This window comes from Pantherophis guttatus, chromosome 15 (assembly GCF_059756535.1).
Source record: "Pantherophis guttatus breed Tessera chromosome 15, ASM5975653v1, whole genome shotgun sequence".
NCBI lineage: Eukaryota > Metazoa > Chordata > Lepidosauria > Squamata > Colubridae > Pantherophis > Pantherophis guttatus.
Window position 1 is genome coordinate 13,215,296 of NC_142077.1, and position 15,299 is coordinate 13,230,594.

The following is a 15,299-nucleotide window of genomic DNA, read 5'->3' on the forward strand; positions in this document are numbered from 1 at the left end:
CAAAATACAAGGTGTTTCATTTAACAATCATAAACTAGATTAACCTACTTATCCTCGGACTACTAACTCCCCCCCCGAAACCTTAACTCCACTATTAATAACAAAATACTTCTAATACTTAACATTCATTCATAAGCTATTTGATATTTTCTTGTTTGATACTTATTTTGAATATAGTCAATCCATCTTCTCCATTCCGATACATATCTTTCTTGTGTATAGTCCTTCAAGTACGCTGAGATTTTCGCCATTTCTGCTAGGTTCATTACTTTCAATATCCACTCTTCAATAGTAGGCAAAGAGTCCTTCTTCCAATATTGTGCTACCAACAGCCTAGCTGCTGATATTAGATTCAAAATCAATTTAGTCTCTGATACTGTAGAGTCCATAGTTATACCCAATAGGAACAATTGAGGAGTAAATTTCAACCTTCTTTTCAAAATATTCTGTATCACCCACCAAATTTCTATCCAAAATGCCTTGATTTTCTTACAGGTCCACCATATATGATAATAGGTTGCATCATTACATTCACATCTCCAACATTTAGCTTGCAAATTAGAGTACATACATGATAATTTTTTAGGATCTAAGTGCCATCTATAAAACATTTTATAAAAATTCTCTCTCAAATTTTGTGCTTGCATAAATTTAACATTTCTGACCCAAATCTTTTCCCACGTTTCCATCATCACTGGTTCCTGAAAGTTTTGTGCCCATTTTATCATACAATCCTTAACCAATTCCGTTTCTGAATCTATTTCCAATAATGCATTGTACAACCTTTTAATATGCATCTGGCTTTGATCTCTAATCTGTTTCACCAGATTTTCCTCATTTTGCATAACACCAAATTTTTGATCTTCCCTCCATCTAGCTTGAAGCTGACCATACTGAAACCAAGTATAAATTATCCTTTCTTCTTTTAATTCATCTAAAGATTTCAATTGCAACTTACCCCTTTCCAAAAAAAGAAGCTTTTTATAAGTAATCACCTCTGTTTTTTGCTCTATACTTATATTTTCTATTGCATGTCTGGGATTTGCCCATATGGGTATCTTATAGTTCAACTTGTATTGGTACTTTTTCCAAACCCTCAACAATGCATTTCTGAGTATATGACCCTTAAACACTTTATCCACTTTTTTTCATATAACAAATAAGCATGCCATCCATATAACAAATCATAACCTTCTATGTTTAACATTCTTTCTTCAGTTAAGTTAAACCAATCACTAATTTGTGATAAAGCAGCTGCTTCATAATACAATCTTAAATTAGGCATTTTAAGACCTCCTCTCTCACGTATATCCTGTATAATTTTCAGTTTCACTCTTGGTTTCTTCCCACCCCAGATGAAAGTATTAACCCCTTTCTGCCATTCCATCAAATTTCCATCTTTCTTAAGCACTGGTATCATTTGAAACAAAAATAAAAACCTAGGTAATACATTCATTTTTATTGCTGCTATCCTTCCCAGTAACGATAGTTGTAACTTTTTCCAATTTTCCATTTCTTTCTGTACTTTTTCAAAGAATTTCATAATTCTTTTTAAACAATTTCGTGTTTGAGGCTGCAATATATACTCCTAGATACTTAACCTTTATAACTACTTCAAACCCTGTTTTTCACCCTAAGTCTTCTCTTTGAGTTATGGACATATTTTTAGTTATCATCTTTGTCTTATGAAGATTTACTTTAAATCCAGATACTTTGCCATATTGAGCTACTATGTCCAGCATATAGGGAGCCACTTCTATAGGTTGAGATAAAGTAAGAACCAGGTCATCTGCAAACGCTCTTAGTCTATAATCCTGCTGTCTAATTACAATTCCTTTTATTTTATCAGAGTCACGTAACTTATTCAACAAAACTTCTAAAGTTAAAATAAACAGCAATGGAGACAAAGGACAACCCTGCCTTGTTCCTTTCTCAATTTTAAACGCATCTGTTAAACCTCCATTAACTATTATTTGTGCTGTTTGTTCCTGATATATTGCTCTAATTGAATGTATAAAATACTCCCCAAAATGCATTTTTTCTATTATCTTAAACAGGAATTGCCAGTTCAATCGATCAAATGCTTTCTCTGCATCCAAAAATATGAACGCTGCTGGGACCTGGTTATTTTTTTCCAAATATTCCAATAGGTTTATAATTTGTCTAACATTATATTTCATCTGCCTCCCTTTTATAAAACCTAATTGGTCATTGTGAATTGCTTGTTGCATAACTGGCATTAATCTATTCGCTAATATCTTAGCAAAAAATTTATAATCAGTATTCAAAAGTGAAATTGGCCTAAAATTTTCAGGTTTGATACAGTTTTGATCTTCCTTCGGAATCAATGAAACAAAAGCTGTTCTCCAAGAGGGTGGGACTCCTCCCCCTAATTGAATTTTACAAAATAAAGCTCTAAGCGGTTCTACCATTTCAAGCTGTAAATTCTTATAATAAACAGCTGTTAATCCATCTGTTCCTGGGGCTTTCCCTGTTTTTAGCTGCTTAATTGCCGCAACAATCTCCTCAGAAGTTATTGGTTGATTCAATCCTTCCCTCTGTTCCAACGTTAATTCCGAAATATTCCCTTCCTTTAAATATCTATCTATATCTATACCTTGTATTGAGTCACTAGCATATAACTTTGTATAAAATTCCAAAAAAGCCTTTTTAATCATATTCTGTTGGTAAACTTCCTTACCTCTATATTCTATCTTACTAATGACTCGTGATTTCTGTTTTTTCCTCAGCATGTAGGCCAACCACCTACCTGGTTTATTGGCATTACAAAATGTATTATGTTTAGCATATTGTAAGCTAGTTGCCACCTGATCAGCCATTAACATATTAAATTGCCCTCGTAGTATATTTATTGTTTCTTTTACTTTCTTATCTCCTGGATTAGATATAAGTAATTGTTCTTTCTTTTTTATTTCTTCCTCTATCTCTTTATGCTTCTTTTGTTGTTTTAGTCTATATTTATTGTTCATATGTATTAACATACCCCTCATATAAGCCTTGCTAGCATCCCAGACCATTTCCATAGAAGTACCCTTATTCATATTAATAACAAAAAATTCTTTCATTTGTTTTTTAAGCTCCTTTACATTTTCTTCATATCTAAATAAGTTTTCATTTAACCTCCAAGACCTCCTTTCCCCCCTCTCCTGTTCAAATTCCACCCAAACCGGACTATGATCAGTTAAAGTTCTTGGACGTATCTTCGTCTTCTTCACCCTGGAAATAAAATCATTTGTGGTTAGTATAAAATCAATCCTGGAGAAGGATTGATATCTATCAGAAAAAAAAGTAAAATCTTTTTCAAAAAACAGAAGCAGGGGGGGGGCTAGGCCGAAGAGTAAGGTGGAGGAGGAGCTTCAGCTGGTGCTCACAAGGCTTCGAAAGGCTAAAGATGGCAACTAAATTCCTATCTTGGAATGTCAATGGCCTAAATTCACCATAAAAAAGAAAGAAAGTATTTCACTACTTGAAACAATTTAACAATGACGTTATTTGCTTGCAAGAAACACATATCAGATTATCAGATCAAAAATATTTGATAAATTCAAGATTAGGCACACATTTTGTGGCATCAGCACCAGAGAAGAAAAATGGACTAGTCATATATGTAAGGAAAGGACTATCAGCTAATTTAATTGAGGCAGATGATCAAGGAAGATATATTGCAATTGAACTATTAACACAGACTGGAAAAATGCTTTTTATTGGAATATATGCCCCTAATCAGCAACAAGACAAGTTTTATAAATTTTTACATACTAAAATAATACAATGGGACTAGAAATCTTTTATATTAATGGGTGATTGGAATGGAGTAATAGACACACAGAAAGATAAAAAAAGTTTATCAAAGATCTCAACACGTGCAAAACTACCTAAATCTTTTTTTGATATGATGGAAGATATAGAACTGAGAGATATTTGGAGAGAACGTAACGTGTAGAATCTAGAAATTTGAAGGTCTCTACTCTGGATTCTGTGTTGTCTAGTATTGTGAGAGGTGGAAGTATGGGAGGGTTTCTCCTAAAGTCAAAACCATTTCTACGGTTTTGAGTGTGTTTTGAGTGTGTTCAGTTCCAGATTGTTCCGGTCGCACCACGAGGCTAGTTGTTCAACCTCCCGTCTGTATGCGGATTCATCATTGTCTCGAATGAGGCCGATCACTGTTGTGTCACCTGCGAACTTCAGTAGTTTAACAGATGGATCCTTAGAGATGCAGTCATTGTTATACGGAGAGAAGAGAAGTGGGGAGAGCACACAGCCTTGGGGGGGGGGGGTTGGGGGGCTGTGCTAATTGCAGATGCTTTGATAAACTTTTGCTCCTTCTGGGTACCAGATTGCCTTCCTTGCTTTATTGCTGGTTTCCTATTTCTAACAATATGGATCCATCAATCTTAGGTCCTTCAGAGAAGGAACCCAAAGGAGAAGAAGGGGAACCTTCTCAACCACATTGGGCTTCAGAAGATCAACGGTTGGGCCAATCTGATTGCTGGAGACATCATCTTCTAAGCACCAGGACCCACGACAGATAGATTTTGGTTTTAAACGCAGTTAATTTTTTTTTTTTAATTTGATTTATATGCCGCCCTTCTCTGGAGACTCAGGGCGGCTTACAATGCATTAAGCAATAGCCTTCATACTTTTGTATATTTATACAAAGTCAGCTTATTGCCCCCACAACTGGGTCCTCATTTTACCTACCTTAGAAAGGATGGAAGGCTGAGTCAACCTTGAGCCTGGTGAGATTCAAACTTACAGTAATTGCAGGCAGCTGGTGTTAATCACAATGCTTTTAGTCTGCTGAGCCACCAGGCCCCTGAATTTTAAAAGGATGTATGCATTTTTAAATACACTCATGTCTTTATAGGTTTGTGATTAGCATAGTTGATTTTTACCTTTATAACTTTGAAGGACACTTTGAGACCATCTAGCCCAACCCCTCCTCTCTGCAGAAGTCCCAGTCAAAGCTTCTCTGACTGACGGCTGCTCAGTCTTTGCCTCCTCAGTGAAGGGGAGGCTGAACTTCTCTGCTTTGAGGGCTCAGCTCTGAAATGGCTCCTCTTTTCAGGGTCTTTTTCCTCTCCTTCAGCCAGAATCTCCTCCCTTCTGACTGAGCTCATTTCCCCATTTCCCCTCCTCCCTCTGGAGCAACATGGAGGAGATCTGGAGCTTCTGTCCAACTTCTTCCAGTTATTGGAAGAGGCAGGATGGGATTTACGACCACAGTTGAGCTCAGCATTTCTGTTGCTAAGCAAGACAGTCGTTAAGTGGGTTTTGCCCTATTTTATGACCTTTCTTGCCTTTTCTTGCTAAGTGAATCATCACAGTTGTTAAGTGAATCTGGCTTCCCTATTGATTTTGCTTGTCAGAAGTCGCAAAAGGAGATCAGGCGACCCTAAAACTCTGCAACCATCATAAGTGGATGCCAAGAATTCGGATGTTGATCACCTGGAGACCCTGGGGATGCTGCCAGGATCCTGGGAAAATGATCAGTGCCGTTGTAACTTTGAAATGGTCACTAAATGAACCATTTTTCATAATCAACCTGATGTTTTCCAGGTGTTTATAAATAATTTTTTTCTCTATGATGCATTTTATTTATCATCTGCTCTAGAATGTCCCCTATAACTTACCAATTGCATCAATTATATTTTGTTAATATATATTTTGCCAGTATAGGGTTGAGCAATTTGCTGGACTTTTGTTTTATTTATGAAGGTAGTAACGCCTATTTTTCTAAATGTATATTTTGATGTTAGGCAGCTGTAGAAAAAAGATTCAAATGTGTAAAGGCTAAATGGGATTTTTTTTAAAAAAAAGCTTTCAGATGTTAAACTTCCTGGATGTTCCCCTTCTAGTTCCATCCTTTCCTGCAGAAGAATGAGTATTGCAATATTTCCATTATGAAACTCTACTTGGATCAAAATGGAGATGTAGCAGCAGATCTGGGAATTGTGAGCTATTTGATTCTCCCCAAGGGGGATCCCATCGAACTTCAAATGGGGACTTTGGAAAGACAGAGACTTACTATCTACCAAGATGCTCTTTCAGAGCTAAAGTTGCTCAACCAGGTGGGAGAAATTTTGGTGTGATTCCTCTTTTTTCCAAAGATTTGGGACCCATTTCATGTGGACTAAGCTTAGTTTCCAGGGTCCATGACCTTCACTGAGAATTGAACATGGGGAGTAGAAACCTTATAGTTTTCTTTCTATAGGCCACTTGGGAGCCTTCATCACTATTGACCAAGCTGTTCTTCAGCTGCTGTAATACTGAAGACTCTTTGTAGCTGGTTCAGCCATGTCCAACCTGGGATGAGAAACCCTCAAGTGCTGGAGGTTGTGTTGTTAAGAGCCTCAGGTTCGCTTGTTCCTTGTCCTGAGAGAGCAAAGCAGAAGGGGATTCTGTTGAAGAGACCCTGAATTGAGGTTTGGACTGAATGAGATGAAATTGGATCATGGCTGGATGGAGCTCCCATTGGGAGAGAAGCTTCCTCTTGTCCTGCTTAGGGAAAGGCCATTGGGAAATGGTTCCCTTCCTGATATCAGAAGTAAGGAGACATATTGTGACAGGAAATGCTACTTAGATTTGGCCTTTGATAGTTAAGAGGGCTCTTCATCTGAAAATGAATGGCCTTGTTGATCTTGAGTGTTAGCTATCTTCAGTCCCTCTGGGTGAAAAGGAGTCTCCAAATTCAACTACTATTAAATGTGGGTCTGTCTTTCCATGCCAGTTGGAGTCTCTTAATAGGAGTTCTTCAACACAAAGGACTTTTTCTTGGATAACTAGATGGGCCTTAGAAATATCTCCTTCTGACCCAGGACTCACACTCATGTCCCCTCTGTTGCAGCCAAAGGTTTGCTACTTAATCTTTTTCAGGGAACCTTCTCATGATCTCACCTCAATCTCACTACAGTTCTAGAAACTATGCAGAAACCTTCAGTCTTAATAAAGGAGAATATTGGTAGCTCAGGACTGACATGAGGACTCCTTGATATTCTCTGAGCTTGCTTGTTTTCTTCCAGGCATTTCATTACCTAACTAGGTAACATGATCAGCTATAATTTATGAGGAATTTTTGCTTTGTCTCTTAATGGGGAGACTGTTTTGAACTAGTGTCAAAGGGGAGCAGCTTTGCAAGGCTTTCTGTAGTCCAGAAGAAACCTTTCCAGGCCCTACTGGTCAGAAGTTTCCTTTTTAATAACGTTTTACTCTACTTAAATAAATCTTTAATAAATCTTTGACAATGACTGTATTTAAAAAATTAATATGATCATCATCACCATGGATAGATAGATGAAGAGTGGAGGAATGCCTTTTAATATAGTCATGAGGGGGAAACTTTACGTCTGTCACAATGCTTAAATCTTTTCTCAATTCCATCCTTCCAGAATTTATTAAGTAGAAAAGTCCTTTATTATTCCAATGTGTTGTGCCAGAAGCAAAAGGGAGGAACTAAAGGAAGAACCTGCCAGGGTCACATCTCCTACACCTGTTTCGGAGAAGTCAGAGATTTCATATTTACCTCAGTGAAGCTCAGAATCTACTTGTCTAATGTCTATTTCTCTCCCCATTTTCCACGGATGGAGAGTCCTAACACCTTTTCTTTGGCATTCCTTTTTTTTCTGCTTAGTCTCTGCCTCAGTCCAAATGTGTGGAAAGTTGTCATCCTGGATTTGTCAAGAGGGCTCGAGAAGGAGAGCCAGTTTGCTGCTATGACTGCGTTCCTTGTCCGGAGGGGACCTTCTCCACTCAGGAAGGTGGGTGACATCAGAGGAAAGGAAGGCCTGGTGGAAATGGATTTATCCAGAGCATTTTGATGAAAGTGCAAATTAAAACATGCCTTAAAGTTCAACTAAAGTTTTTTGTGTTTATTCAAAATGCACTAGAAATCCTCCAATTTCATATAGTTAGCTACAAATGTATTAGAAAATTATATTATCATTATTTTCTGTGGAATGGTTAAAGAACACATCTTGGAAAATATTGCTGGAATCAGTCCCAAAAAAAAGGACTTCTTGAAATGTAAAGGACAGAATATTGAGGAAATATTGCTTTTTCCTTTTCTCAGATACAGAAAAATGCACCAGGTGCCCAGATGATAAATACCCAAATGAGGACAGAGTTCAATGTATCCCCAAAGTTATAATCTTCCTGTCTTATGAAGAATATCTGGGCATCATCCTGGTCTCTTTTGCCCTTCTCTTCTTCCTAACCACAGGCCTTGTTTTAATCATCTTCATTAAATACCGAGAAACTCCCCTTGTCAAAGCCAACAACCGGGACCTCTCCTACATCCTCCTGGTCTCCCTCCTGCTTTGCTTCTTGTCTCCTTCTCTCTTCATTGGTCAACCAAGGAAAACCACCTGCCTTCTCCGACAAACGGTCTTCAGCATCATCTTCTCAGTTGCCATTTCTTCTCTCTTGGCCAAAACCATCACAGTGGTGCTGGCTTTCCTGGCCACAAAACCAGGAAATCGAGTGAAGAGATGGTTGGGGAAGAGCTTGGCCAACTCCATCATCCTTTCTTCTTCTGCTGTCCAAATTATCATCTCCTCCACCTGGATGGGAGTTTCTCCCCCCTTCCCTGACTCTGACCTCCACTTCCAGCCTGGAAAGATCATCCTGCAATGCAACGAAGGGGCCGTTGTCATGTTCTACGTCACCCTCAACTACATGGGCTTCCTGGCTGCCATCTGCTTCACGGTGGCTTTCCTGGCCAGGAACCTGCCTGGGGCCTTCAACGAAGCCAAGCTGATCACCTTCAGCATGCTGGTCTTCTGCAGTGTCTGGGTGACTTTTGTGCCCACCTACCTGAGCACCAAAGGGAAATACATGGTGGCTGTGCAGGTCTTCTCCATCCTGGCCTCCAGTGCTGGTCTGCTGGGCTGCATCTTCATCCCCAAGTGCTACATTATCCTTCTGAGGCCAGACCTCAACACAAAGGAGCAGCTCACGGCCAGAACAAATGTAAAAACATGAGCTATAACACCATTGTGATATTGGAAGAATTGTTAACGGTTCTTTTATTTGAAAGGAGATATTTTTTCCATTTAGATAGTATGCAGGAGTCAAAGAAAATCATTTCTATATGTTTCAAAATGGGAAATTCTTGAATGACTGGAATTCTTCTAGCTCTCTTCCCTTTCAGCTCAATAAAGAGAACTCTGTAAGAGTCATTCAGAGAAATTTTCTGTTCTATTGAATGTGACACCTTATAAAAATAATTCCAGCACTTCTTCCTACAGCTAAAAGTGTGTGTGTGAGAGAGTGAGCAGGAAAAGAGGGCAGGAGGAAGCTGTGGGAACCAGCCTGGTTGCCTGATCCTCTCAGTGAAAATGCCGGAATGATGTGAAATGCCATGTTTGACTGGCTCTCAGCTGGGGAGGGAAATCTTCATCCCTCTTATATAATTCTTTCTTGATTTCCTCATAAAAACCTCATTTGCAGAAAGAGTTCAGCAGAACAGCTCTCTGGGATTTCAGTTTGGGATTGTTTTTATTTGTTGTTTAGTACTTTACACCAAAATAAAAAAATAAAGTAAATAAAAAAATTTAAAGTGTGCAAAGAAATTTTCACTGTATATTTTTTCTTTCATCAACCAGAGAAATAAAATAGCAGTTTTCAGGCTGTTTAATTTTCCACTTTACAATTTGTACGTAAAGTATTTCTTGTCTGTGAAGGGCTGTGTCAGGTATGCTTCCTTCAGTATCCAGGAAAGAAAACCCCAAACTCAAGCATTTTGAAGAATTTGGTACTTTTACTGAATATGAAAAGATTAACATCCCAGTGAATAGCTGGAAGTGATCAAAACGCGCGAAATGCATCTACTAAGCTTCTTCCCCCCCTCGTGTTTATAGTTTCTCAGCCAATCTAAAGGTCTTCCAAAGGTCAGGTGGCAACACGTCTGGCAGCGTCATCCATCAGGAATGTCAGGACAGTTGGTCGGCCATCCCCTTCTGAAATGTAGTTTCGATTTCCCCGAAGTACCCTCCTACAAAGACAAACCCCCTCCTGCTCTCTTCCCCCCCTCTGCTCCATACCTAATCCCTCCCCGTTTCTTATGGCAGCTAAAGCAGGAAAGCTGATGCTGACATTCGGCCCCTCTTGCAGAAGAGACGTTAGTCCTAATTAAAAGGAAAAAGAGAAAGAGAAACAGAATATATACAATGATCAAGGTTTATCAGGGTATTTGGCATAGAACTGTTGAACTTTCTTGGGAGCTCGGACATCCCGTTTATTTACCCATTCAGCCTGAGATAGTGGAAAATGTTTCCAGGCAATCAGATATTGGATTTTACCATGGTGTTTTCTAGAGTCCAAGATTTCCTTAACCTCAAAATGTTGCTCCCCTTCTACTAGGATGGGAATTGGAGGGTTGCTATGATCAACCCTTAGGGGAGATGAGTGTTCAGGTTTCAATAAACTAACATGAAATACAGGATGTATTCGTCTCAAAGTTTTTGGTAATTCTAATTCAACTGTCACTGGATTTATCAGTCTGATCACACGGAATGGTCCTACATACTTAGGCCCCAGCTTTTTAGACCTCTGGGTGGTTTGTAAGTATTTGGTAGACAAATAAACTTTATCCCCCACTTTGTAAATGTGAGTTGGGGACCTTTTCTTATCGGCTTGTGCCTTATGAGCTCGGTGTGCCTCATCTAATGCCTTACGAGTCACTGTCCAGGTGCTCCTTAATTGTTCTATCCAGTCTATCAAAGAGGGATTTTGAGGATCCTCTTGAGGTAACTCGGGAATGGGTACAAAATCCTGGCCTGATGCAACCTTAAAAGGGGTGAATCCGGTGCTACTATGCACAGAATTGTTATACGCCACTTCTGCAAATGGCAACAAGTCTACCCAATTGTCCTGTTGGTAATTCACGTAACATCTAAGGTATTGTTCGAGTACCCCATTGGTTCTTTCACAAGCACCATTTGTCTGAGGGTGGTGACTGGAACTCAACCCCTGTGCGGAGCCTATCAATCTTAAAAATTCTCTCCAGAAACTGGAAGTAAATTGCACACCCCTATCAGAAATTATTCTTTTAGGAGACCCATGTAGTCGGTAAATCTGCCGAATAAACAACTTTGCGAGGGTTTTTGCTGAAGGGATCTTTGAGCAAGGTATGAAATGTACTTGTTTAGAAAACAAATCAGTTACTACCCAAATGACAGTGCAGCCCTCACTGTCGGGTAAGTCCACCACAAAATCCATAGATATTTCCTTCCATGGGGCGTTCGGTCTAGCCACACTTTGCAGTAATCCAGGGGATTTTCCTGGAGGTCTTTTAGCCGAGGCACATACTGGACAACTAGCCACATATGTCTGTATGTCCTTTTTTAGTGCAGGCCACCAAAACTGTCTCTTAACAAGATGTAAAGTTTTGACAAACGCAAAGTGTCCTGCGGCTTTGGCATCATGCGCATATTTCAATACGGTTGGTCTTAATGTGGACGGAACATACAATTTCGATCCAACCCAAGCTAGTCCATCGCGAAGTGTGCATTCATTCGAGTGGAGTTTAAACCACTCGTCAACTTTTAGTGCTTCTCGTAACTTTTCGAGTAAATCCCCTGAGAGTTCTGGATCGGTTTTACTCTGCGCTCTGGTAGTGACGGGTGTTGCCAATTGCGTTAAGGGGATCATTGGTTGAACCAGTTCCTTCTTTATGCTGTTGTACTGTGGCAATCTGGAAAGTGCGTCTGCCATGAAATTTTTTCCCCCAGGAAGGTAACGTAAAGTGAAATTGAAACGCTTGAAATGTTGGGCCCAGCGTGCCTGTTTGGGTGACAATTTGCGTGGTGTTTTTAATGCTTCTAGATTCTTATGGTCAGTCCACACCTCGAAAGGATGTTTTGCCCCCTCCAAAAATTGTCTCCATGTTAACAGCGCCCATCTAACTGCAAACGCTTCCTTCTCCCATATGGCCCATCTCCTTTCTGTTTCAGATAGTTTACGGGATGTGTAAGCACAGGGTTGTAATATTCCATTCTCATTCTTTTGCAAGAGTATCGCTCCTACGGCAACGTCGCTAGCATCCGCTTGTATTACAAAAGGTTGTTCTATGTCGGGGTGTTTGAGCACAGGTTCAGCTGCAAACAGCCTTTTCAGTTTTTCGAAAGCGGCCTGACAGTCCATAGTCCATTCTAGTGGTTTCGAGGGTTTGGGTTTTATTTCCCCTTTTGTTTTGAGCAAGTTTGTAATTGGCAGTGCGATTTTTGCGAAAGAGGGGATAAATTGTCTATAAAAGTTAGCAAACCCTAAGAAACTCTGTAACTGTTTACGGGTGCGCGGTGCGGCCCATTCCATTACTGCCCGGACCTTTTCCGGGTCCATCTCTATTCCCTCATGCGATATACGATATCCAAGATAGTCGATTTTGTCTTGATGGAATTCACATTTAGAAAGTTTGGCATAGAGTTCAGCTGCTCTGAGTTTATTCAAGACCGCTCGAACCAATCTTATATGGTCGGCCATGTTGTCAGAATAAATTAGAATATCGTCCAAATAGACCAACACCCCCTTATATAGATGCTCATGCAAAACTTCGTTGATCAACTGCATGAATACGGCCGGGGCCCCCTGTAGTCCAAAAGGGAGTACTCTAAATTGGAAACACCCCAGTGGGCAATTAAATGCTGTCTTCCATTCATCTCCCTCTTTTATTCTTACTCGGTAGTATGCCTCTCTTAAATCAAGTTTGGTAAAAATTTTTCCCTTTCCTAAATGGGCCAACATGTCCTTCATAAGTGGGAGGGGATAGACATTTTCCACGCAAATGGCGTTCATGTTTCTATAATCAACAACTAATCTGAAGGATCCATCTTTCTTTTCGCGGAACATTACTGGCGCTGCTACCTTGGGTTTGGCTCGTTCGATAAATCCCCGTTCTAAGTTTTTGTCAATAAAATTTCGCAATTCCTCCAATTCTCGAGGTGTCATGGGGTATATTTTTGGTTTGGGAAGCTTCACCCCTGGGAGTATTTCAATGGTGCAGTCAGTGGCCCTGTGGGGAGGCAGATTATCAGAAGCTTTTTCACTAAACACTTCCTTGAGGTCCCAATATTCCTTCGGAATTTTCTCTTCTCCCTCAATATAGTTAATGGCTACTGCGGCCCCTTCTGGTCTTATGTCGTCCCTTAGGGAGGGGCCTTCCTTTTCGGGAGGTGGTTCTGCCGTACGGATGCGCAGGACCCCCGTTTTCCAATTTACTCGTGGGTTCCATTTTCGAAGCCAGGGCAGTCCTAGAATTAGGGGCCTTTCCATGCCAGGGGCTACAATAAAGCTGAGCTTTTCTATGTGATTCCCCAAGTGTAGTTCGAGGGGTTCGGTCATAAAACTAGCTGGGCCCCCCCCTGCAATCGATCCATCTAATTGACAAAATGCAATGGGTCTTTTTAACGTTTTCAGTCTCAGTCCCATTTCCTCCACTACTTTGGGGCTAATTATGCACCTAGTGCACCCCGAGTCCAACAGGGCTAACAATTGCGCGTGAGTTCCTGTGGAGGGCACCCTTACTTCTACGGGGATGAGTAAGGGTTCTTCCGTGTGACTCACCCGTTCATCGGTGTCCGAGTCGGAGTCTGTCTCGCTGTCGTCATCGTTGGTCGGAGTTCCCAACTCACGCTGGTTCCGGGGAGTGAACTCAACGACTTCTCCTTTCAGGGCGGTGCCGCGGGTTTTGGCGGGTATTTTATCGCTTTTCTTTTGGCTGGCCCCGGTGGCTTTTGGCGGTGGTTTGGAGAGACATTCGGCCGCCCGGTGACCCTCCTTCCCACATTTGAAACAGGTGAAGGGCTTTGACTTGGGTTTGAATTCGGTCTTCCCGCCAGTCATCTTGGCCGCCCCCTTACGGTAGAGAGAGGATGACTGGTCCCCCATCCGCCTTCCTCGGAGTTCACTCCGTTTCAGCTCGATCTCCACATCCTCAGCTACTATGTACCATCTATCCAAATCATCGGGGACCCCCATGCTCCTGCAATCCCGATATATCTCATCATTCAATCCATCCTTGAAACTCTCCAAAAGCGCCATTTCTGACCAGCCTGTCATATAAGGTGCCAGTTCACGAAACTCTTGGATATACTCTGCCACCGGCCTCCGGCCCTGCTGAATGCTCTTCATTCTGAGTCTCGCCTTTCGTTCAGCTAAATGATCTTCAAAACGTCTTCTAAGGGCCCTCATGAACTGGTTGTAATTTCTCAGCAGGAGGGAGTTGTTATTGTGGAGAACTACCATCCACTCAGCCGCCACTCCCTCTAGGGCATTCGCAACGCTTCTGACTTTAGCCGCCTCTGTTTCGTAGTCCTCCCCCCAATCTTGCATGTGGTTCCACACTTGGGTCAGGAAAAATCCCAAGGTTTTAGGATTTCCATCAAACTTTCCAGGAAGGGGGGGGATTTTTGGCTTTTTACGTCTGCGGGGGGGGGCCTGCAGGGCTGGGGTTCTCTGGCCGGCTGCATCTCTTCCTCGAGCTGCCGAAGCCTGGGATGTTCCCTCCTCAAACTCTTCCTCTCCCCCGCAGGCTGTCTCTTCTGCCTCCCCCCTGGGGTCTGCTTCCCCCTTTTCCACAGGAGTTTCAAAAGACTCACGGTTTTTTCTGCTTTCTTCCACATCACGGATAAGCTGCAAGGCTTGATCTATCATGAGACGTTCCTTCTGCTGTTGCATCCACACTGCCTCCCTTTTCCGGGGTCTGGAAGTCGTCACTCCCCGGGGATTCTCTCCCCAGTCCGGCAGTCTGCCCACACCCTTGGACCATCTAGCTTCCTCCGGTTCCAAACGGAGTTTTTCCAGCCATTCTGCAGTTTCTCTTTCCGACTGGAGGGCGGTTGAACTTGCTGCCCCCATCTTCCCTTCGTCATCACTCCCACGATCTGACATACTTTGGATTTTCAGTCCCCTCGGGTTTTGTCCGGGATGACTGAGATGACTTCCAGCTTAATGTCAGGTATGCTTCCTTCAGTATCCAGGAAAGAAAACCCCAAACTCAAGCATTTTGAAGAATTTGGTACTTTTACTGAATATGAAAAGATTAACATCCCAGTGAATAGCTGGAAGTGATCAAAACGCGCGAAATGCATCTACTAAGCTTCTTCCCCCCCTCGTGTTTATAGTTTCTCAGCCAATCTAAAGGTCTTCCAAAGGTCAGGTGGCAACACGTCTGGCAGCGTCATCCATCAGGAATGTCAGGACAGTTGGTCGGCCATCCCCTTCTGAAATGTAGTTTCGATTTCCCCGAAGTACCCTCCTACAAAGACAAACCCCCTCCTGCT

The 15,299-nt window shown here is 41.5% G+C and overlaps 1 protein-coding gene across 1 annotated transcript; it reads left to right on the forward strand.

Moving 5' to 3' along the window:
* Positions 1-8,043: 8,043 nt before the first annotated feature.
* Positions 8,044-9,614, forward strand: LOC148111931 (vomeronasal type-2 receptor 26-like; the record flags this gene model as incomplete). Its single annotated transcript, XM_087879403.1, has 1 exon — positions 8,044-9,614. A coding segment is annotated over one exon (957 nt), but the record flags the coding sequence as incomplete, so codon positions are not given.
* Between the last annotated feature and the right edge of the window lie 5,685 nt (positions 9,615-15,299).